The sequence below is a fragment of the Pinus tabuliformis genome, chromosome 3_2 (genome assembly GCF_031772625.1).
Source record: "Pinus tabuliformis cultivar Carrire ecotype Pingquan chromosome 3_2, CPIR1, whole genome shotgun sequence".
NCBI classification, from domain to species: domain Eukaryota; kingdom Viridiplantae; phylum Streptophyta; class Pinopsida; order Pinales; family Pinaceae; genus Pinus; species Pinus tabuliformis.
In genome coordinates, this window is record NC_142302.1 from 78759908 (window position 1) to 78783695 (window position 23788).

The 23788-nt window shown below is 37.8% G+C and overlaps 1 protein-coding gene across 2 annotated transcripts in view; it reads left to right on the forward strand.

Moving 5' to 3' along the window:
- ATSTE24 (Peptidase family M48 family protein) overlaps positions 1-23788 on the forward strand; it is a 233443-nt gene that overhangs the window by 186379 nt on the left and 23276 nt on the right. For both annotated transcript variants that reach the window (XM_089415853.1, XM_089415852.1), the window contains exon 10: positions 4857-4949. In XM_089415853.1, coding sequence (XP_089271979.1) covers positions 4857-4949 — 93 coding nt within the window. The remainder of the gene's footprint in view (positions 1-4856; positions 4950-23788) is intronic.

The following is a 23788-nucleotide window of genomic DNA, read 5'->3' on the forward strand; positions in this document are numbered from 1 at the left end:
ATATTGTGAAGCATAAAGAATGTGGATGGATTAATGAGCTTTACAAGAGAGGAAAGAAACTCATTAAATTTATCACAGGGCATACAAGAGTAAACTACTTTTATGGCACTTACTCCAAGTTGCAGTTGCTTAAAATTGCAAAAACAAGATTTGCAAGTTATTACCTCACCTTTAGGTGGATTGTGAAAGTGAGACAAGCTTTAACTAAAATGGTGACCTCTGAATCATGGGATGACATTAACACTGATAGAGATGGTGCTAATGTAGCCAAGGGCACTATTCTTACAGTTACTTTTGGTCACAAATTAAATATGCTTTGCAATTCACCAAACCAATTTATTACATGATCAAGTTTGCATATTCAGATCAGCCAATAATTGGGGAGGTGTATGAGCAAATGGCTAGCATGTTGGGGAAGATTATAGACATTGTTGAGCCTAGAGATATCACCTTGTACAATTATATTCGTGCAGAGGTGGAAAAACAATGGGATATGCTAAACATTCCATTCCTTAGCATATGTTTTGACACCTTAATACTACCATCCATCATTGCTTTCAATACCAACACCTTTGGGGGGGGAAGCTAGAGAAAACCACACCTAGATCCAAAGGTTCTATCTGGTTATATGAAAGCGTTGGATAAATTAGTCTCTGATGAGGAGGAGTTTGCCATGCTACAAAAACATTTGAGCAACTATACGCTTAGCACTGGTCCATTTGGGAGTATGCATGCAATTGGAGATTGAGAGAATTTACCTTCTCTTGAGTGGTGGAACGTGCATGGAGGTGCTACTCCACTTCTACAAACTTTGGCATTGCGGGTGTTATCACAGGTGGTAAACACTTCTTCTGCAAAGAGGTGTTGGAGCTCTTATTCTTTCATCCATAGTGTTAAAAGGAACGGGTTAAATTTATACCAGACAGAGAGCTTGGTTTATGTTCACTACAACTTGCGATTGTTGCCCCTTTATTGTGATGATGCAAAGACTAATAAAGACCTTAAGGTTTGGGACAAAAATCTAGAGGAGCCCAATTTGGAGGATGAAGTGTTGCGATTAGAGAAATTATAGGATGCTCTTATCCAGGATGATGATGATTGTGTTGAGATGCCACCCCCATTCAATCCCTTGGTTCGCAAGTTCCGTGCTTCAACACCAACAACAGGGGCCTCATCTTCATCGTTTCCACTGCGACAACTTCCAGAGCCACCATCTTCACCATCTTCTTCATTGCCACCACGTAGAGGCTCATGTACTATTCGTGGTGGTAGGAGGAGAGATTAGTAGATATATTCATTGTTTACTACTTTTGTCATAGATTAGACTTGTAGTCTTGTTGTGAATTTGAACTTTCTTGTCTTCCTCTTCCTAGTTCAGTGTGTACTTGAGTCTTGGTGGTGACCAAGTGGCCTATTTTGTAAACATTATTATTTGAATTTTGGACATGACTCATGTTGACAGTTGCTCACTTGCTAGATAAGTTACTTGAGTGTTCGATGATTTTATCTTCTAAATGTTTATGTTTTATGATATGCTAAAAAATTTGATGTATGTTTGTAATTGTTAGTATCTAGATGGTTGATGCTCGAATAATTAATCAATGAGGTACAGTGGAATCGTGGATGCCATATCTATCTTGATTTATTTAAAAAGACGCATGTTTTCATGTCTTCTACAACTAATTTGGTATTTTGGATGTTTTTTTAATATAAATGCAAATATATAGTAGATTTTTGGGAAATGATGCTTCTTTGTCCCTGCTTCGTGCCACATTGATTCACACTCATGGATGTGACTCACGACTACAAATACATCGAATAAGCTCTAATGTGTGAACACAAATACATCAAAGAGGGGACTCCCCTCATATATGTGTTAATATACATGTAATATAAATACAATGATGCTTATATGATGTTGAGTGTACACAAAACTTGATGTATATGTACGATGATGATATGGCAGTCTAGTTATCATCCACATCAGTTGGCATGAATCCCAATGCACGAGTATACATCCCAAAAATTTTGACATATATCCTAATGTGATCAGATATGATTGTATGTAGGTACATAGATCCCAATGCAGGTACACAAAACACAAAGCACTATATGCATACGTTGAGGCATGGTACATGTTTCCCAATGCACAATGCTGAAACTATAATAGTACATCCAACTTCAACTAATTGTTAGGTGTTGACATAGATAAGATATATTAATCCAAATAACTTAGCCGATGTTCCTAGTTTACTCAAAAATTAATGAAGGGGACAAGCTTACTGCTGTTATACATGTTTTTCGGCTAGGGCATAAGGTATTTCCCAAGTCCTCTAAGTTAAAGTAGGTGGATGATGTTATCTTAAAGGGGATATAAGGGTAACAAATGAATTAAATTCCAACGTCGGATATGATGCTGAGGGTTAAGTCTGGTCCAAGTAGTTGATTAGATTGTGGCAAGGAGTTTTCATTTATTTGCAAATTCTTGTGAGAGGGAGCTTTTAATATTTCAGCCTACACACACTTCTCCTTTCTTTTCATTTTCTTTAATTTTTTCTCAAGTCCTTTAGATAAGCATTCTACTCTTAGGACTTGAAAAGGGGTGGGGTGTTGGGGGGCATGGTCAATTAGTTTATTTTCTTCGCTTAATTTATTTCTCTTCCCGTTTTTACCCATTTATTTGGTTTGATTTAATTTAGGACTTCCATTATTTTTCTTTATTTTTCTTCATGATCCTTTTCTGGATAATATTGGGTAAGTCAACCTTAAGTTAGGGGAATGTTTAATTTTTATGGATGGGATGGAAATGTATGAGTGTTTAATTTTTAATTTTTATGGAATATGATACCCACCTTGATTTCCTAGTAATATCTGAAAGCAATTATGTCTTGGTCCTTGGGATGGTTAGACATAGTAATAAGGTAACACCCTTGCTAAGTTATCAGTGATAAAACATCCATCTAATGCTAATACCTAACATGTTAAATCCTTAGCACTATTTCTAAGCAGGGATGCCATACATTGAAAAACTATACCAACTGAAACTAAGGCATCAGAGAGATCATTTGGCACATTTCATATATACGGCACGGGAACTGATATACCACTGTATGTGAAAGAACTGATGAGCATAGGAATGCTACTAGTGGATGGAGAATAGTAGGCCTAGGTTGATGAGTAGGAATCTTATGAAGTAGCAACAAAATCCCATTCCAAATTAGTGTGGCTTTGAGGGTGGTTGCCTGAAGGGAAACATGGACTGTGGTTATTAACCATTGTTCACACGTCTCAAGGATGATTAATCATTCTAGTTGCCTTTTGACCCTATTTGACTACTTGTATGCTAATTGCATGAGTCCCCTACGTCACTTGGCATCTTTTGACATTTAGAAGGGTTTGTTTGGATATGTTTTAGGGGTTTTGTTGGATCTGTCCCCTCTTTGACACACTTTTCAATTCACATATTGATATTTTATTGTTGTTGGAGAGATTGGCACACTTCTCTAGGGCGTACATACTTTATTTGGCTTAGTTGAGCTTTATTATGGAGTTTTTTATGGAGATTATTATATTGAGGGGGTCTTTATTGTGCACATAGAATTGGAATTCAATTGATGATATTAGAGAGCAGATAAACTCCACACCTATGGAGCTATATATGTATCTCTAGAAATAGAAATGGTTTGCGAGCATAAAACATGCAAAGTGCAAAAGAAATGAGGTTTTGTACGATTGACTTTGAAAGTAATCATTGGTAAAACACAAGCAAGTTTGTAGAGATGTTGGATCACAAGTGGTTTTGGAAACAATCCATATTTAAAATATTTGGTCATGGGGAGATGGATTTTTAATTGATTTTGTATTGAAATTGATCCACTAAAGAATATGGTTTTGCATGATGTCAGCTGCATGCAAAACGGGGACTCCTGGCCTTATTTTCCTCCCTCATGATCTCAAGAGGACTTTTTGCTGCTGTGAAGGCAACTCAGGATGTTGTTCTTCTGGATTTTGCAATTTGAGAGTTTCTTGTTTGTATGCTTTGGTCTCAAGGGTTACATTGTGGCAAGCATAACAGTCATATTATGGATGTCGGTAGTCTGTCATAAGTTTTTGTAGTTACACGGTTTTATAAATGGCGAGATTACAAGAATGCTGAAAGTGAGGAATATGGTTGCAAAATAGATTTATACAAGTTCAAGTTTATACACACACACACACACATCAGATATTTTTGCTGGAAGACTTGTAGGTTTGCAACTAAGTAGGGTTTGATTGCTTTGTGGAGTTAAATTTACTGATACCTCATTAGAGAAACACATTGATACAGTAAGGCATTTACCTAGTCAGCACAGGACCTTACTTGAAAGGTGCTGGACAGTGCAGGACCAACCACTGTTCATTAGCAACATTGATCAGTAATCGAGTTTTTAAACTTTTTACCCCTGCTGTTATTAAATACTTTGTTCCGGGATTTGAAAGGTCCTGTCTATTGGCTGGGGTGTTGCATTCTACCCTGAATTTAATTTTCATCTGTTTGATTGAAGAACAGGATCAGCGTAATCACACCTTTGGGTATGGTTTTTTGATGCATTGAGTTTTTCATCATTGGTTTATGATTTCTTTTTGCCTGTCTTATTTTCAGAAAAAAAGGGGAACATCAGCAGTCATAATTTACTTGTTAATCAAACTCAAGAAAATGACCTAATTGGTTTTCATTTGTATTTATAGAGCTTAAGGACTCGTAAATTTACACTCCTGTAGAGTCCATTTTTATGTTTTCTTTCCTGGAACTTGAATATGCTAATTATGTTGATTTTCTCATATAACACTGATTGGAACAAAATTGCTTGGTGCAGTGCAAAAATGAGGAGGAAGTTGTTGCAGTTATTGCCCATGAATTGGGGCATTGGAAGCTCAATCATACAATGTATTCCTTTATTGCCATGCAGGTATTTACTCTTCTGGGCCTGACCTCAGGCAGAGATTTGTTGTAGTGCAATTTTTCTTATTTATAATGATAATTCTCCCATGTTGCATCTAACTTTGAGAACAAGTGGATGAGTTTCTTGTACCAAGGGTGTGTGGGGGAAGGGATGACATTAATATCATATAAGTCTTATGTAGTGCACTTATAAGTATATTTATCCCCAAAGAATAGCTCAATTGGTTTAATCCCTTTGGCTAAAGCATAATGCTCTGGGAGGTTGTGGCTTCCAAGCAGCTATTGCGGTTGTGAATTAATACCACTGTCCATTCTGAAACATAGGGAAGAGGGGGGAATCTGTGGAATGGTGCTGGTAAGGTAGCAGCATCCTCCTTGTGGGGGGGGGGGATTATTTATTTCATAAAAAAGTATATAACAACTTAAAATTTAACTGAAGGCACACATTATGTATTCTGACAACTTAGGTAGGCCATAACTAACCCTCCTAATGAAGTAAAGGACCCTTCTAATGAAGTAAAAGACCCTTTTAATGGAGTAAAGGACCACCTCTTTCAAGTTTCAATTAAGTAAAGGATCAACCCTTCTAACTTTGTTAGACGAGGACCAAACCTACCTTCATGCCAAGGGAAGGAAAATTCAGCCACTGAATTTACACCATAAATCAGTTACCTACAAAAATTCTGACGCACCAAAATTAACTCTCCATCTCTGTAGAAACCCTTAGCTCACAAAGAGAAATCAATGCCCCATCCACTTGGAAACCCTTAGGTAACAAAGAAAAGTCAACTCTTTATCTCCTTAGCTAACAAAGAGAAGTCAACCCCCAAGAACTTGGCCCCGAATGATACTTGCAACCTTGTTAGCTTCTTCAAGTCTAAATTGGCCCCAAATTATTCTTGCAATTTTGACTTGCACATTTGCTTGGACCTGCAAGTCAAATGGAATTAGCAAGTCTAACTTGTGAGGCTAACAAGTTAGGCTTAATAATTTGTCTGTAAAATACTCATAAAAATAAGAGAAACACTCATTTTGCTTAATTTTCCCAATTGGTTTCACATCAGAAAACCAATGGACTTCTTAATTGTCCAAAATCTATGGCATTTTGTAGTATCATCTATGTATTTTGAAATGAATTATTATTGAGCATTGTAGACATTGAAACAATGTTGTAGGAAGCCCCCCTCAGTTTAGGGAAGGATCTGTGCTTTAAAAAGAAGTGTCTTGGAAGCTCACGATCGAAGTGCGAGTCAGTTTTCTGAAGTGCGTTTCTGCCTGCAAAAATACACTTCATGGGAAATCGAAAGTGGTAAGCTTCCGAATTTGCAAATCATGGTTCTACGCCGCTTCAAGCATGCTTTTGGAAAGCTTCATAATTGCTTTTGCTGGGCACATAGACACTTCGGCAGGGCGGTTTTTTTTATTCTTTTTGGCTAATCTGTGGGTGGGATCCACAGTAAACGAAGGTGCAATGAGCTGTTTTAGGATTGAGAAGAGAGGGGAAGTGAGGTTAAAAGGCATCCTCCCCCTCTTTTTTTCATTCTAATCATTGAACATTCCATCTTGAGCTTGGACGAAGATAGGAGAGAGAAGAAGAGTAGATTTGTGAGAGCTTGGAGGAGAGGACAAGGGAGAGCTTGGAGGAGAAGAAAAAGAGGAGATTGGAGTAGAGAAGGGCTGCCATCTACCTCAACTTCTCAAGAGTTGAAGAGGTAAGAGAAAACCCCAACTTGCTCATTTTCTTGTATTTTTTCATGCTTTTTCTTCTTCTTTCTTCTCCTACGCTTTCCCATTCCTTCTTCTCCCTTATTCTATTGCAGGTTGTTCATCTAATCAGAGGGAAAAATGGTGTTCTTTTGGGCGCCCATTCCATTTATGGTCTTCATGGTGTTGGTGGGGGGTAGGCATCAAATGGAAGAAATTGAAGAGGATAGTGGTCACATTGTTGACCCAATGTATGAAGATGAGGAAGGGTCTCAGGGGGAAGAGGATGAAGTGTTGTCTCAAATGAAAGGGGCAAATCCAAAAGATGAACTAACACCCTTGTCTCCTTTTGTGACAATAGTTGAGGTGGAGAAAGGTGGTGGAAGTGTCAAATTTCTTTGCCCTCATGATTGTCATAATGGAAAACCTTATAGTGGCTCATATACTCGTCTGAGGAGGCATCTTTGTGGGAAATTTCCATTTGATGAAAAGAAAGAAGGTGTAGGATCAATATTTGCCAAAATGTATTAATGGAACAAAGGAAAAAAATACATCCAAATAGAGGAGGCTGCACAAAGAAAATGTGTTGCACTTGCTGCCAAGAAACAAAAACTGCAATCTGATGAAAGTATAATTGCAACCTCTAAACTTGGTGGCCACCGACCTTCATCTCCTCATGGATCTTCTAGAACCTCTGAATCTACAGTAAAAATAGAAGATTTTCTTAATATTGGTGCGAGGGATGAGGTCGATGCAAAATTTGTTTGGTTTCTTTGTGCTTGTGGTGTGCCATTCAATGTGCTATGCTCCCCATATTGGCATGATATGGTAAAAGGCATCAAGGATGCCCCTAAAGTGTTGAGAAATCAATGCTAGTAGATATTAGGGTTTGATTCCTCTTTCTTGATAATTACTTATGAATTATGTTGGCCTCTTTTACTTCTTTATTGGATTATCTTTCATCATACAATTACCGAATTATGCGTGTGTGAAGATCACAAGAACAAGAGACACAAGATGTCAGCGCACAACCAGGGGAAAACTCCTATAAGGGGAAAACCCAGTGAAGAACTCTTCCTTCAGTAATTCACTTGAAGATGAGACACTTCCAGACTTCTTAGACATAGACAAAGACCTCGTCCAAACACCAAGTCAACCCTTCTTATGTCCTTTACTCAGCCTTCCATGTTACAACTCTTCAAAGTGCAACTTCAGATCAGAAGTTCGGCCCCAGCAACAGATTTTTGGTCCCCAGCTTCAGAACTTCGACCCTACAATAAAGACAAGATTTCGGCCCCAGCTTCATCTCAATATCTTGACACGTGTGAGAGAAAGGTAGCCCAAAAACTCGATTTTCCTCTTCCCAACTTCTCTCCTCCTCCTCCTGCAATTTCACACTCTTTTCCAGCTATTTCTTCTTAGAGATCGAACTTGTTGATGGTGCTCTCCAAATGAAGTAGAATTGCTCAATATATAAGCTTCTTGTGAGGTCGAATTGCCCTAACCTAGGCCGACTTGGCATGGAGGTGACAAATTACCTTTTTGACTTAAAAATAATTCCTTTTACATGATACAAAAGCCCAAGAAGGGTCTAATAATAATGACAATGACTCTAATGACTCAAGACAAAACCTAGAAGTCCTCAATGGGGAATTTGACCTAGAAAACATTGACCCAAGCATGAAACCCATGCTTTAATAAGTCATTTTTCTTTAATAATAAAATTTTCTTTTGACAAGTACAATTATGAAGACCAAAGCTAGTTACATTCTTCAACACTCCTTCTTAACTAGGGAGGTATTCATAATTACATTTTACACATAGATACAAGTACATGGAAGGTTTCAAAATGACATGAACTACAAAGAGTTCTAGCACACTTAGTGCTACAGACTAGATTCTTGACCAGGGTAATCTATCTAGGTGGGACTAAGATGGACTAAAGCTTTCAGCCAATCTAGGTAACATCAAGCTTACTAACTAACCATCAACCCAAGGATCTAGGTGCGTATCCATGGTCAGAGCTGCAAGACCAACGCCACCCTCCCTCTTCGGGATCTAGACATCAACACACAAGCCGACCAGATGTCCTCCCAAGACTCCGCCATTAGACGCTTCATCTCTCCCTATCAATTGAATCTGTAATATCGACCAATCCAAGCATGCTTCTAAAATGCTCAAACTTCTTATTCGGAAGAGACTTCGTTAGTGCATCAGTTACCTGATCATCTGTCAGAATATATTATAGCTTTATGACCCCATCTTGTACTAGTCTCCTAATGTAGTGGTACTTGTTGTTGATATGCTTTGTCCTTGCATGGAATACATGATATTCAAACATCTTGATGTTGCTTTGATTATCACAATTTATCACAGTAGGATCTAGAGGCTTTCCAAACAAATCTATCAAAAGTTTTCTTAACCACACAACTTTCTTTCCTACTTCACATGTAACAACTTATTCTGCTTCAGCACTAGTTAATGCAATAGGATATTGTTTTCTACTCATCCACGAAATCAGGGCAGATCCCAAGTTGAAACATCCACCGATAGTGCTTCTTCCATTAGTCTCACTGCCATCTCAATCAGAATCAGTAAAACGTGTTAACTTGACTTCCTTTCCATCATACTTTAGGCAGTGATGTATAGTGCCACGCAGATATCTCAAAATATGCTTGGCAACTATCCAATGGCCATGACGAGGCTCCAATTGAAATTGACTAAGAACATTCATGACAAAACATATATCTGGTCTTATATTTACTAGGTAGATCATAGAACCCACCAACTTACGATAGCTAGTAGGATTGACGAGACTAGAGTCGAGGCTTCTCAACTTCTTGAGATTAGTGATCATAGGAGTAGTCATAGGTTTGGAATCCATCATACCGAATCTATGCAATATTTTGATTATGTATTTCACTTGACCCAAATATATTTCTCCAAGTTTCTGCTAGACTTTCAAACCCAAGGAATAATGCATGAGTCCTAGATCTTTCATTTCAAATTCGACTGCCAACATCATCTTGCATTCTTGTATTCTGTGCTCTACCCCTATAATAAACAAATCATCCACATATAGTAGAATAATGATCGGTTCATTGTTCACCTCCTTGATGTAGAGGTTCAGATCTGCAGAACTTTTGACAAACCCAATTCTTAAGGGATATGCATCCATTCTTGCATACCATGCCATAGGAGCGTGCTTCAAGACATATTGGGATTTCTTGAGTTTGCAAACATGTGTGTCCTTACTATTCATCTCAAAGCCTTTTGGTTGTTCAATGTATACTTCTTCATCGATGGTTCCATTCAAAAATGTTGTTTTTATGTCCATTTGATGAATATTCCATCCCATTGTAGTAGCCAGTGAAACCAAATATCTTATAGTAGTATATCTTGCAATAGGTGCAAAGGTTTCTTCATAGTCTATACCTTCCTTTTGAGAAAAACCCCTTGCAACGAATCTAGCTTTGTATTTGTCAATACTTCCATCAATAGCATGTTTGATTTTGTAAATCCATTTTGAAGTGACAACTGATTTGTCACTAGGTCTAGGAACGATTTCCCAAACCCCATTCTTCATGATGGATTGATATTCTTCTTGCATCACCTTCTTCCATTCTTCTTGATGAGAAACTTCTTCAAATGTAGTTGGTTCAACTTCTATTAATTTTGTCATATATGCTGCATATCTTGAATATCTCTTTGGTCTTTTGCTTTCTCTAAAAGTCCCTTGTAGTGCTTTGACATCTTCAAGAGTAGCTTTTAACCAATTTGGCCTCTTCCTTGTTTTGGCTGTCATCATGGGTTGAATAGGCTCACTTGGTCCTTCTACTTCTTCTTGGTTTGTGGTTGTCTTGTCATGATGCTCTTTTTCTTCGAATAGTGGTGTATCTTTGTCATCAAAATCTATTGGAATATCCTTGTATCTTTTGTAGGCATGATTCTCATCGAATATAACATCTTTACTTACTTCAATTTGTCTTCCTTCCTTAATGTAGATTTTATATGCTTTTGAAGAAAGACTGTAGCCAACAAAGATCCCTTTAATGCTTGTAGAATCTAGTTTCTTTCACTTGTGCTTTGGAACATGGATGTATGTGGGATATCCAAAGATTCGAAGATGGTCCATGCATGGCTTCTTTCTTGTGAAGGCTTCTTCAGGTGTCATATTCTCTAGGATTCTATAAGGACATCTATTTTGTATATATATTGCTATCATTGCTGCTTCACCCCATAGAAACTTTGGTAGATCTTGATCAAATATAATAGTTCTTATACATTCTTCAATTGTTCTACTTTTCCTTTCCGCAACTCCATTTTGCACGGGATTGTAGGGAACAATGAGCTCCCTCTTAATTCTTGCTTCTTTACAATGTGCAACTATTTCTTTTGAAATGTATTCCCCAACATTTTTAGATCTCAAAGTTTTTATCTTTCTTTCGGTTAAGGTTTCTACTTTAGATCTAAACTCCTTGAAGTTTTCAAATACTTTGTCCTTTGTCTTGAGAAGGTAGAGCCATGTCTTCCTAGAGTGATCATCAATGAAGGTCACATAATAAAGATGGCCTCAAGTGATTTGTTAGACATAGGCCCACACACATCAGAATGAATGAAGTCTAATATTTCCTTAGACCTTGTATTATTGGTTGTGAAAGGCTTCCTTGTATTCTTTCCCAAAGCACAAAAAATTTTACATCCCCAAAATTGGAAAAATTTAGAACGAACTGAGCAAAATTAGTTAGTGGGGATATTACATTCTCCATAACATAGGAAGAGCCCTATAGTGTAGGTGTCTCATCCTCCTATTCCAAATCTCACTCTGGCTATCACTCTCATATATGAGAGCCTTCACCGACTGTCCTCTCAACAAATAGAGATTCTTCTCCCTTCTCCTAATTACTTGCTCCTTTCTAGGATCAGTTCCTTTTGGTCCAACAACCACTTCACCTCCCGTGAAGTTGACTTCTAGTCCTCTATCTTGTATGGCTGAAATTGAAAGGATATTTTTCTCAAAACCTCGTACAAACAACACTCCCTTCACCACGATGATACCACTTGAGTCCATTTGAAACTCTATGGTGCTAATGCCTTTTACTGCATACTTGGTATTATCACCAAGCTCTACATGTATATCTGTGAAAATGTCTTGAGGTCATATCATGTAACGAGATGGTCCACTATCCACAAACTAGACACCTCTCATGACGATTCAAGAATGACATGACACCAAGGCAAAGTTATTCTCGAACTTTTCAGTCATTTCGTCCATTTGAGTGCTGGTTGCATTGGTTGTCTTTGCCTTGGTCTTCTTCTTGTTTGGACATTGACTGGAAACATGCTTGAACTTGTGACATGCAAAGCACTTGATTTTGCTCATGTCCTTCTCCTTTTTAGTCTGTGAAGGTCCACCTCCACTCTGATTCTGCTTGGCCTTCCCTTTGCCCTTTTTGGCTTGTGTAGAAAAAGTAAGCTCATCTTTCTCCTCACTACTCATTCACTGTCCTTCGGTCAATGAGTTCTCCCAGATCTACTTCTGGATGAAGTAATCACACAACCGGCCCCAATCAGGAAGTTGTTGCCTCGCAAGGATCCCGTCCACAAATGTGGTTGAATGCTTAACAAAACCTTTTAGAGCAACCTAACATGCCCGAACATGTGACCTGCAAAGCACTTGATTTTGCTCATGTCCTCCTTTTACTCTGTGAAGGTCCACTTCTACTCTGATTCTGCTTGGCCTTCCCTTTGCCCTTTTTCGCTTGTGTAGCAAGAGTAAGCTCACCTTTATCCTCATTACTCATTTGCTGTCCTTCGGTCAATGAGTTCTCCCAGATCTACTTCTGGGTGAAGTAATCGCACAATCGGCCCCAATCAGGAAGTTGTTGCCTAGCAAGGATCCCGTCCACAAATGTGGTTGAATGATTAACAAAACTCTTCAGAGAAACCTTCACCAGCTCCGAATTAATCATAGTTTCCCCAACAGTTGAAAGCTCATCATGCTCCCGTTGGATCCTTGTGAGGTAAGATGTCACAATGTTTGATTTGTTCATCCCAATGCTGTTTAATTTTTCCCGCAACACCTTTTTCCTATTTTTGGTTGTGCTTTGGTAAAGATTGGTTAGGGCTACACACGTCTGATGTCCCATGTCCTTCCCTGATATGTGAGGAATTATATGATGCCTCGCACCAACCAAAATTGTACACCTTGCTTCCGTACCCTTGAGATTATGCTTAGTTGCAAGGTTTGGATCTGAAGGAACCCGAATGTCTGTGTTCATGAGATCGCACAAACTATGTTACCGGATCCACAGGGTCTTGATGCCGGATTTGCGGATCCCCATTTCAGATATGGATCCATCGAGATTCAGATAGAATCCTCCACATAAACAGATCCCATGCTATTGAAAATGGATCTTGTGTCAACTAGCTCTCACATGCCAAATCCCAAGCAAATAAAGTAGATTTTGGGGTTTATTTTTTAATATTCTAGTTAGATTTTTAGTTAGATCACTTATTACTAATATGTAGTCTGGATAGTTGTATAAGTTATTAAATAACTTTAGGCTGTATAGCACACAATAATGCTACTATGAAAGGTTTGACACATCAAAATGTAAGTTTTCAGTTTTTGATAATGCTAACAAGAAAGCTTTAAAACAATATATAGATGATACTATATAGTGTACAGAGGATGGCTGTGTCATTCATAATTTAATTAGATCAATCCCATCCAACTCTAGGTGAAGAGTCCTCTTAGAACAATATGATACATAGACTATAGCATGTTCTCAAACAATGTACAATATTCATTTACCACTGTAACTAGATGGGAATTTTTAGATTTTAAGCCAAATGTCAAGGAAGATGACAGGTTGATTAAGATGTAGAGTTGAAATATTCAATTGATGAGCATATAGAGCCATTTTTTGACATGTAGTTAGACCTACTGTACATCATCATATCAATAGAGTGATCATTGATGAGAAACTCAATTTTGTATTAACAGTTATCCTTTTTGTATAAAGCATGGTGCATCATGATTTCAATCTTCAGATTTATGAATTAACTAATGATTTCAGTTCTAATGTTGTCATTCATGTATGGTTTTGATTTTTAACTTTAAATATGTTTTCTAAAAGTAAAATAAATAAATTATTAGAGTATTTTGTATATGTGGTGTTTCCCCACCGTATCCGGATCTTGGGTTTTCAAAAATATGGTGGATCCATATCTGTGTCCAAATCCGGATCCGTATCCATTTCCATTTCCATTTCCAGGTAAGTTAGCCCACAAACCATTCATTTTTATCATCATTGTAATCCGCTCCTTCCTGGGACTGAAGTTGGCAGTCCCATCCAACCTGTCTTTATATTGTAAACTACTCAGTGATGCCATCTTGACAAATCGACCTTGGCCACAAAACCCCAGCTATAAAATAAAAAAAATAATTCTGCTGCTGTAAAAAGAAGAAACTTGCTGCTGCAAACCTTAGCGATCTTGGATCTCTCTCTCAGAGTTATCAAGAAAGCTTTGATTCCATGTTAAATCTCCTAATACCAGACCCAATTTATTTTCAATGACAATTAGTTATTCCCATCAATTTTTTTAATTGACCAAATAAATTCTGAATTATCAGAAAATAAAATCACTGGTATTTTAAACTCTAGAAATATATTTAACGGAAAATAAAAATTAGGAAAAATCAATCACACATTGCAACAGATAAATACCCACAACAATTCTTTCTATGATTTGCGTCCTAAAAATACCCTTAAATCAATCACACATTGCAACAGATAAATACCCACAACAATTCTTTCTATGATTTGCGTCCTAAAAATACCCTCTTTGCTTCTGCGTGCATCATTGCATTGAACTTATACATTGTGAAAATTACATTATATTTTATTTTTTTGGCTGAAATTTAGAGTATCTTTTTATTTCTAAAATTTTGAAGGAAAATCCCAAGTTTCTCTAGTTTGAGTCAACTTTTACTATTTGACCTTGTCGAGTCAAGGCTAGTAACTTGTCATATTATTGATTGTTGATTGACACTAATTTTTGGAGGAGACATCTTGTTCTCTCTTGACTTCTTTGGCTTGGGAGGAGGGGGGGTATGTGTGTGTCTATGTTCACATTGGTACACTGCTGGTAAATAGACATCATTCTAGGGGTGGTTGTGCATATACTTCGGCTATACAGATCGATTTATATGCCCATGTAAAGTTACTAGCCATAAGGGAAAATTTTGGTGTGGCATAAGATAGTGCTTATTGTTGGCCATGAGAATTATATGGGTGCTATGCCTACTTGGCAAGACACAAAGAACTGGCATCCAAGCATTATTAAGAAGAAACTCAACATTCTTTAAACAGTTATAAAAAATGGACATGCTTGTCATGAGCTTAAAAGTAATATGGACAGGTCTAGAATGATGTATAAGAGGTTTCATACCTATTAGGGACTCATACAATTCACACCAAATGAGATAGCGACACTGCAGCATCTACATCTGGCCTTAGCTTGAACTATCTTGTGCTTTGAAAGATTAATATAATGTGAGCTGAATATGTAATAGCAATATATCCTTTCATCTCTGTGTTTTGGCTTAAGCTAACCTGTGGTTTTGGCTTGCAGCTTCTAGCTTGTGACCATTTTGGCATAAGCTAGCCCATCCGGGTTTTTTCCTTTTTGAGCTATACTTGTGAAACCTGCATGCGCAGGCTGCTTTTTATATTAAATCCTTGTATACACTGTTAATTTAATTGTCAAAGGAAGCTTTAATTCAATAGCTATGTATTCTGTCAAGTGTATCATCCACGTTATACCATAGTTCACAAAAAGTAGTTAAGCTGACCTATTCTCCACTTGGACCAGATTCCTATAGCTACAGATTCACATTTACTATAAATTAGATATGGACAGTAATATTTGAGACTTAGATCATAAAATTCATATGCAAAATCCATAAGTAACTAAGTTTATTGCCATAGAAGATGCAATGACAAGTTACAACCTCAAAGGTGACTCAAAGATAGAACTCTAGCTTGCAGTAATATTTGAGACTTAGATCATAAAATTCATATGCAAAATCCATAAATTTATTGACATAGAAGATGCAATGACAAGTTACAACCTCAAAGGTGACTCAAAGATAGAACTCTAGCTTTTTTCTTACTTTTAATGGCTTACATTCTCCAAATGAATCTTTTGGGTTTTCCTTAGTAGATTTACCAAACCCTCGGTCAACTTTGACAAATCCAACACAGGTTGACAGAAACTTGCAAAACTATAAAATTGTTTCACCTCATGTGTGTTGACAGGGGTTGACCACACTCTACTTTGATCTTCCTGGAGTTGAACTGGAATAGCTTTGGCCAAATTAATATTTCTTAGACATTCAACCTGTTCCTTGAAATTTTCTCAAGGAAAGTTTATCATAATTTCCCTCCATCATTTAATATGGTTGTTGATGCTACAAATTATCCTCTTTGGTCTTACTGAAAATCTTAAAATCATCTGAACTATAAACACATGCTATCCAATATAACACCTTAAGAACATACTATATAAGCAGGGATCCATTGGTTTAGTCTGGAGGAATAACCATAAGTATGTAGTGGTGATCTAACATGCCAAATATCTGTTCTGTCTTATATGTGAATTAGATTTTGAAATTTCAGGATGCCCACTACTAACATATGTTTTGGAGAAATTATGACCTTCCGTGAAATTTAGAAATCATCAATTGTTGAAGGAGGATGTCTATTTTTCATGTTTGAATTATTAAGTGCATTGTAGTCAAGATGTTTGTATGGTGACATGCCCTCCATCAATAAAATTGTTGCGGTCAATGGAAATTTGGTCAATGGGGAGAATCATGGCTGTTGAAATATGTAACTAGGTTCGGTCTTCATAATGTCTTATGTAATATTGATTTTATGTATTTGATATAAATAGAAAAGAAATTACTATTATCATTATTATAGCATGGGTTTCATGCTCTAGGTCATTTTATTTATAGGTCATGCACCCATTGTGTGCATCTAGGGCTTTGTCATGAAGTCAAAGAAGTCATTGTCATATGTAAAGAGCCTATATGGGCATCATGTATCAAGCAATGTTTTAAAACTCCGACTCCGACTCCGACTCGGCCGAGGGTCAACTCTGACTCGGTATCGACTCGGCCGGCTCGATTTCAATGACTCGGTCATTGTAAAAAATACATGAAATATTTATTTTTTATAAAAACACATAATTTTAAAGATTTTCATTCATGTTTCCAAACACAACATTAGAATATAGATAGAAGACAACATATGATCAAAGTAGGCTCATGAATATATCCATTATATCAAAATGGCACCCAGTGCACTGTCCAATACATACACGATGATGATATAGAGATCAAAACAAAAACACATAACCAAGGAGGCTATAAATGGCCTCTACAACAAAAGTTTGTGACTAGTACTACTGGCTACTGCTAGAGTTGCCAACATCATCTGGCTCAGTGTTACTTGGGAGCGGGAGTGAAAGTGGGGAGCGAGAGCGAAAACGGGAGCGGGAGCGGGAGCGGAAGATCCTGGTTTGGGAGTGAATCCCGAAGGAGTTCGACAACCAATGTCACTAACATCAAGGTACATAGAGGGATTGGCGCTCTTGATTAAATACGAGTTTCATACCCTAATACATGACAAAATTCAATGGAAACATTGCAATCCTCCAATCCTAAAATCCCGGAAAACTGATAAGTCTGCTGGATTTTGAATGAAATCTAAACGTCTACTTGCTCCATATGAAATCCAATGAGGCTGGAACCACTCTCAAACATCCTGAGTCATTTCATGGTAATGTTAAAAACTTAAGTAAAAGGATGAAAATGAAGATTAAGGAGAATGTCACTTTTACTTGAATAGCATATCAATACTAGGAGAGGGGAATGGACCCCAAATAGCACTTAACCAATTTAGAAAACACCTTGGAGTCCCCAACAATCACCTAAATGTTAAAAAGTAAAAAAAAAATTAGAAAAATTGTTGTTTTTTTGGTTGACTGGCCGAATTTAATGACTCGGCCGAGTAGATGTGGAAACGAATGGGTTGACCGAGTCATGACTGACTCGGCCGAGTCATGCAATAAGTCGGCTGAGTCAGTCATGACTCGGCCTCCTGAATTGGTTTTTCTGCCGGGTCATAAAATTCTTCAATGACTTGGATCAACTCGGCCATTTCGGATTCGATTCGGCCGAATTTTAAAACAGTGGTATCAAGTCAAAGAAATTTAGTGTCAAAAGAGTCAAAAGACTCCCTCCAAGACCAAGTCGGCCTAACAGTGACAAGTCGGCCTCATTAGGGCTGTTCAAACATCACAAGGAAGCCTATATATAAGGAAGAACTCAACCTCATCAAAGGAGTATCCATCAAGCTCGTTGAAGCACAAGAAGGACAAGAATAACCAGTGAAGAAGAAGAGAATAAAAGGAAGACAAACTGAATGAGAGGATTGTTTTTGGGCTACAATCTTCCACACGTGCGAAAGAGTTAGGGCATCATCTTATTCCAGCAAGACCGAATTGCAGACCAGCTAAGAGAAGCCGAAGTTTGGGTTCATAAAAATAAAGTTTGAAGGCCGAGTTGCTAAGGAGAAAGGAGATCCCCAAGCGAAGGAGAAAGGAAACATATTTTACCATATTCCAACTGCAAGTGCAAGCTAGGGTTTTGGCAGCTGGTTCGAAAATTGCAGTGATAAGTTGCAGGTCCGAAATTGAGGTCGAAGGAGAAGTTGCAGTAGTTGTGAGGCAAGTTTGACTTGGGTTGACTTTGTGAAAAGCAAGTTCATTAAAGTGAAGTTTGACTTGGTCTTAGAGGGGTCTTTGTCAAAGGTCTTAGGTTTTGGAATTCATCATTTGAAGATTCTATAAGAAGAGAAGAATCCTTGTGGGGTTTCCTCTCAAAGGGAGAGGTTTTGGCCTTGGTTAGTAGCCTATATTTTGTGTCCTCTTGTCTCATTGATCTTCATAGTTTGGTAGCTGTTTGATGATAAGAACACAATAATAATCACGTGAAAGAAGAAGCTAATTACAAGTACATCAAGTTAAGTAAAAGAAAATCATACACAGTTATCAAAGTAAGAGAAATCATCCTAATCTAGCTGCCCTAGATTTCTCAACATGGTTTTAGAGCTAAGGTGACAAGAAGAAGGGGCAACTTGAAAATCATCCAATTGAAGAAGGATACATAAGGGTCGAGCGTAAGAAGAGCATCAAAGATGACTATCCATCACATGAAAAAGATCATATCGTCATATCTTTTGGAAGAAGAAGAAGACCTCAAAGACCCTTTTTCCACTCAAAGAAAGAAGGACCCCAGTCACTTGAAGTACTCTTGGAAGCCTCAACATTCAAAAATTATCAACCAAAGGAAGCAAGAAGAGAACTTCTGTTGAAGAATGTAACTAGTGTCGGTCTTCATAATTGAATTCGAGTCATGTATCTATCAAAAGAAAGAAAAGAAAAATTATTTATAAAAATAATTTTTTATTGACTTATTAAAGCATGGGTTTCATGCTTGGGTCAATGGTCAATAGGTCAAAGCACCCATTGAGTGCTCTAGGATTTTTGTTGAGTCAAAGTCAAATTTATTATGTAAGAAACCCTTCTTGGGTTCATGGTGTCAAAGAAAGAAATTTATTTTGTCATGTCAAACCCTCCATCCATCAAGTTGGCCTCAAGCTCTTCTAAATCGGTTCCAAATTCACCTTCTACAAGTCAAATTCTCCTATTATTCATGTTGGCTCAATATATAGGCAGAGACAACTATATATAGTATATACCCAAGTGAACTCGACCAAATAGAAAAGAAGTCAAGAAGTTCAGACATAGTTGCAGGACAACGAAGTTAGGAAAATTTGGATTATCTATAGGACTGAAATATTGGGTGACTACAAGACCGAGGCATCATGTTATTGCAGGAAGAAATTGATATTGCAGAGTAAATGTCAAATTTCAAAGAGGACTGTATTCATACTTGGTCAGCTTGATGGATGGAGGGGTAAAAGTTTGTGTCAAAGGTCTTGGTTGTCTTACTTTGATATGAATCTACTAAGGAAGAGTTTGACTGGGTTTTCCCCTCCATAGGGGTTTTTCCTTGATTGAGTGCCTACATTTGGTGTCTCTTTGTTTTTATGGTTTTGATAGTTGTTTGATGAACAAAGAAATAATAACTATAAGAAGAAGAAGAAGAAGAATTTAATTAAGAAATCACAAACATCTATCAAAAGTAAAGAGAAATCAATATAATAGAAGACCCGATCTCGTTACCCTAGATTTCTTAACATGGTCTCAAAGGTAGGGTTGTGAAATAAGGGCAGATATAAGGACACTTTGGCTTCAAATCAAGGAAAGAAGGGCATCTACCTAAGACCGAAGTATTAATGGCAAGGAGGACTAAATTCTGGGCACTTTTTGCAAGCTCTAATCTCTGCAGATTTTCACAGCAGATCGAAGGTTTGAAGAGCTGTGTTTTGAAGGATCGAAAAAGACTATTCCACTACTCTTAAAGGACTGTGATATATAGAAGGATGATCTAGAATTCCAAAGAGGGCCACACACCTTGATAATAGAGCGAGGGTCTATAGAAACTTGTCTATGTTTGAAGCCTTCATCACGAGATCTGAATTTTGTGCTCGTTATGTCTAGGATTTTGAATCACAAAGATTTTTGGTAGGGTGATTAATCATTAGATTAAATCTATCCTCATTATTATATCATTTGGTCATTCTTGTGAAACCCTAACCCTTAGGGTTCACTGTAAAACCCTAGCCTCTTATTGTTAAGGGTATGTCAATGAAACCCTAATCTACTTATGGGTTGTTGATGAAGTCTAGAAATCATATTCTTTTTGAAATTTAGGGTTTTGAAAATGCGATGATAAAAACCTTAGATTTTTAGGGTTTGGTGATTTAGGGTTCGTGAACAAAACCTATATAGTAAGATCCTAGGAATGAAACCCAAGGTGTATATTCATTCGTATGATCGAAACCCTATTCTGAATAAAATTGTTATAAATCTAACTTCAATTTATTAATGTTTGTGTCTTGGGTTTACCTAATAGATATCGATATGAATTGCATCATAGATATCAATATGCAAGTATGCTATCTTAATTATTGAGGCTCATAATTTGTAAAATCTAGGGTTTGTAAGTTTGTAACAAATTCCTAGTAGAAATTGATGATCTAGGATATGATGATATTGTTTGTGATAGGATTTAGTTTTGATGATAAAATCTAGGGTTTGCAATAAACCCTAGTGGAGTCGGAGAAGTAATTCTAAAAGCTTATTGTTGAAAACTTAGATGTATAGTAGGATTGTTATTTGATTGAATTGTTGATATCTGAGGCTTTGTGTCTCGAGGATGGGGTCTAGGGTTTATGACAAAACCCTAGCAACAAGTTGAGGTCTAGAATATAAAAGATATGACCCTTGCTGATTATGAACCTAACTAGGTTTAGGTATTTGATATCCTAAAGTATGAATAGTTGATGTTTCCATTGTAATGACATAGTTAACTTCATGCTTCTGTATATTTGTTTTTGGTTTTACTTGCTATTAAAATTTTGCAGGTACATAATCTTCTAATTGCTGCAGATGTTCGTAAGTGAACATGACTTGATAATATTGGTAAGCATGATGAAGGAAGCTATAAGAATGATGATGATCAAGATAACCTTGATGCCATAAGAAAGAAATAAAGCCTTGAAAGAATGAAGTTTCTCCAATATTATGAAGTTGTTGATCTCCCTAAGTTGAGAGGGAGCCTGGATAGAAGAAAGGGTATATCTCCCCATTTCAGAGAGAGGGTATATTATGACAATGAATACCTTGAAGTAAGAAGGAACCAAATGAATGAAAGTACTACAAATGAATGTTCGTGATTCAAGAAGTTGCAAAACAAAAGACTTGAGAAGTTGTAATATCCCGAATGGGAAATTACGAGTATTTTATTGAAATGCCTCTTGAACCAAAATTTCACAACGAAATTCCCATAAATTTAATAGAACATTGCCATGTAAAATGAAGCAATCAACATGTGGCAAACAAGTGCACAATAAACTGGAAAACAATCTCAACTTTTACTATTATATATAAACTGGGGTTTTACATGCTGAAATAACAATGTAGTTGATATAGCTAAGATAGAACTGGCCTGAAGGATCTACTCCAATGCTGCACAAGCCCTCCACAAAAACAAAATTGAACTGCCACTGCTAAGCCATCCTGTGAATTCTGGATGAATTCACCAAGGGGAGATGTGTACTCGCCTAATCTCACTGAATCGCCCAAGGGTTTTCGTCCTGGGGCTACCAATGAAGTAGAGAACCAGGTCCTTAACCTCTCATATAAGAAGAAATATAAAATCCAGGATGTCCTCTAGTGGCCTCCTCCTCTTTTTATAGATCTGATGGATCCTTGCAGAAGCTCCTATTTTATTATTATTTTAATCGTTGAGCACATTTCACTCAGTTAAAATATCTTTTTAATTAGGGAAAATGGTAAATTGGCCACCATGCCTCCTCAGGCCACTAAAAGTCCCCACTAACCATCTCATCATGTAGATCTACATGTTCCGGTTCCAACGAGCTATTACATTAAGGTGTTCTGTCAAGTATTCCTCTCAGAATGCCACCTTAAGCGTAATTAAGTGAGTTAGGTACAATAATAACCTAGTTTTACGAGAATTATCAGAATGCAATGGAACGAGAAGCGAGTTGTGCGGAATCAATCTTGATGATGGAAGATGGAAAGTGAACTTTCCCAGACCCCATAAAACATCTGTAAAGCCCTTGGACCTGCTGATGACGTAAACTTGCACCTGTGACTTGTTTGCCTCCAACCCTGAGAGTCCACCCTAACCATGCCATAAGGAACACCAGAAAAAGAAACATCACAAAGCCTCCCGCCCCAAGATTGCTTGCCCTCAAGCAATCCAAACCTGTGGACCAATCTTATGCAACTGAGACCCAATGCTCGGATCCCATACAAAACCATTGGGTGATGCTATGCCTATGTGTCAACCCACCATGAACAGACCCCTCAATACCTGGATCCCAAACCAATCTTTGATTGTCATGAACAAATCCTCCAGGATCCCAATGCCACCAAGAATAGACATCAGCGCTCCATGGCTCCTATTGCACTATGCTCCAGACTGAAAATATCGTGCTACCAACAAGATACCAACTCATGACCTCCCTCCAATCCATCTCGTGGGAAGGATCGGATGCACGTGCACCTATATATGGAACGAGTCCACTGAGATGCACCATGCTCAACTCATGCACCTTTGCCCAACCAATCAACTAGATATGTCTAGGAATCCATACCTCTCTCCCCATAAGTGGGTAACCCATGTTACATGCCCTGTTATTGTACTCTTGGAGAGGGTTTCGAACTGGAAATACTGTAGCTTCGCTAGTTGCCACTGCATGTACCTGCACCTCGTTAGTGGGTAGACCCAAAGATGGATGCACCACTGTCTCTGAAAGAGCTTCCCTCATCTGATTGGAAACCCCATGCTCCAGTGGTCCACTTGTCTCCTGCAGATTTGTCCTATTAGGTCCCAATGCCTCCCGATGACCCATGTCTGCAAATACTACTTCCTTGGTGGTTACTTGTACATCTGCCTGCTCCCGAAAGATGGCTCATCATGCGCATTGTGCTCCACTATGTGTTGCTCATGCTGAATGAGTACAAGCTGCTGCTCATCAATCTCCTCTACCAAACATGGCTGCAACTCTGAGCTATTGTCAACAACTCGCCCTGACTGCTCATGCCCTTTAGTGGTGTCCAAGGACTCAACTATAGAAGGAGAATCCTTATCTTGAAAGTGAGAAGGAATCTCCTCCGGATCTCCCCCTGTCGTTGCCTCGGTGTTACCCATGCATGAGTGGTTAGGTCCCTAAGGTCCCTTGTAGATGAAGCAAAGACGCTTTCTCCTCAACTGATTCTTACTGCATGATCCACCAAATCTGAGCAACTCCTCCCTGGTCAACTGTCTTTTGAACAACCCAATGTTTTGCTCAACCAACCTTTCGGCTAGTTCATAAGCAACAGGTGAGACCAACTGTTCTCTCCTCC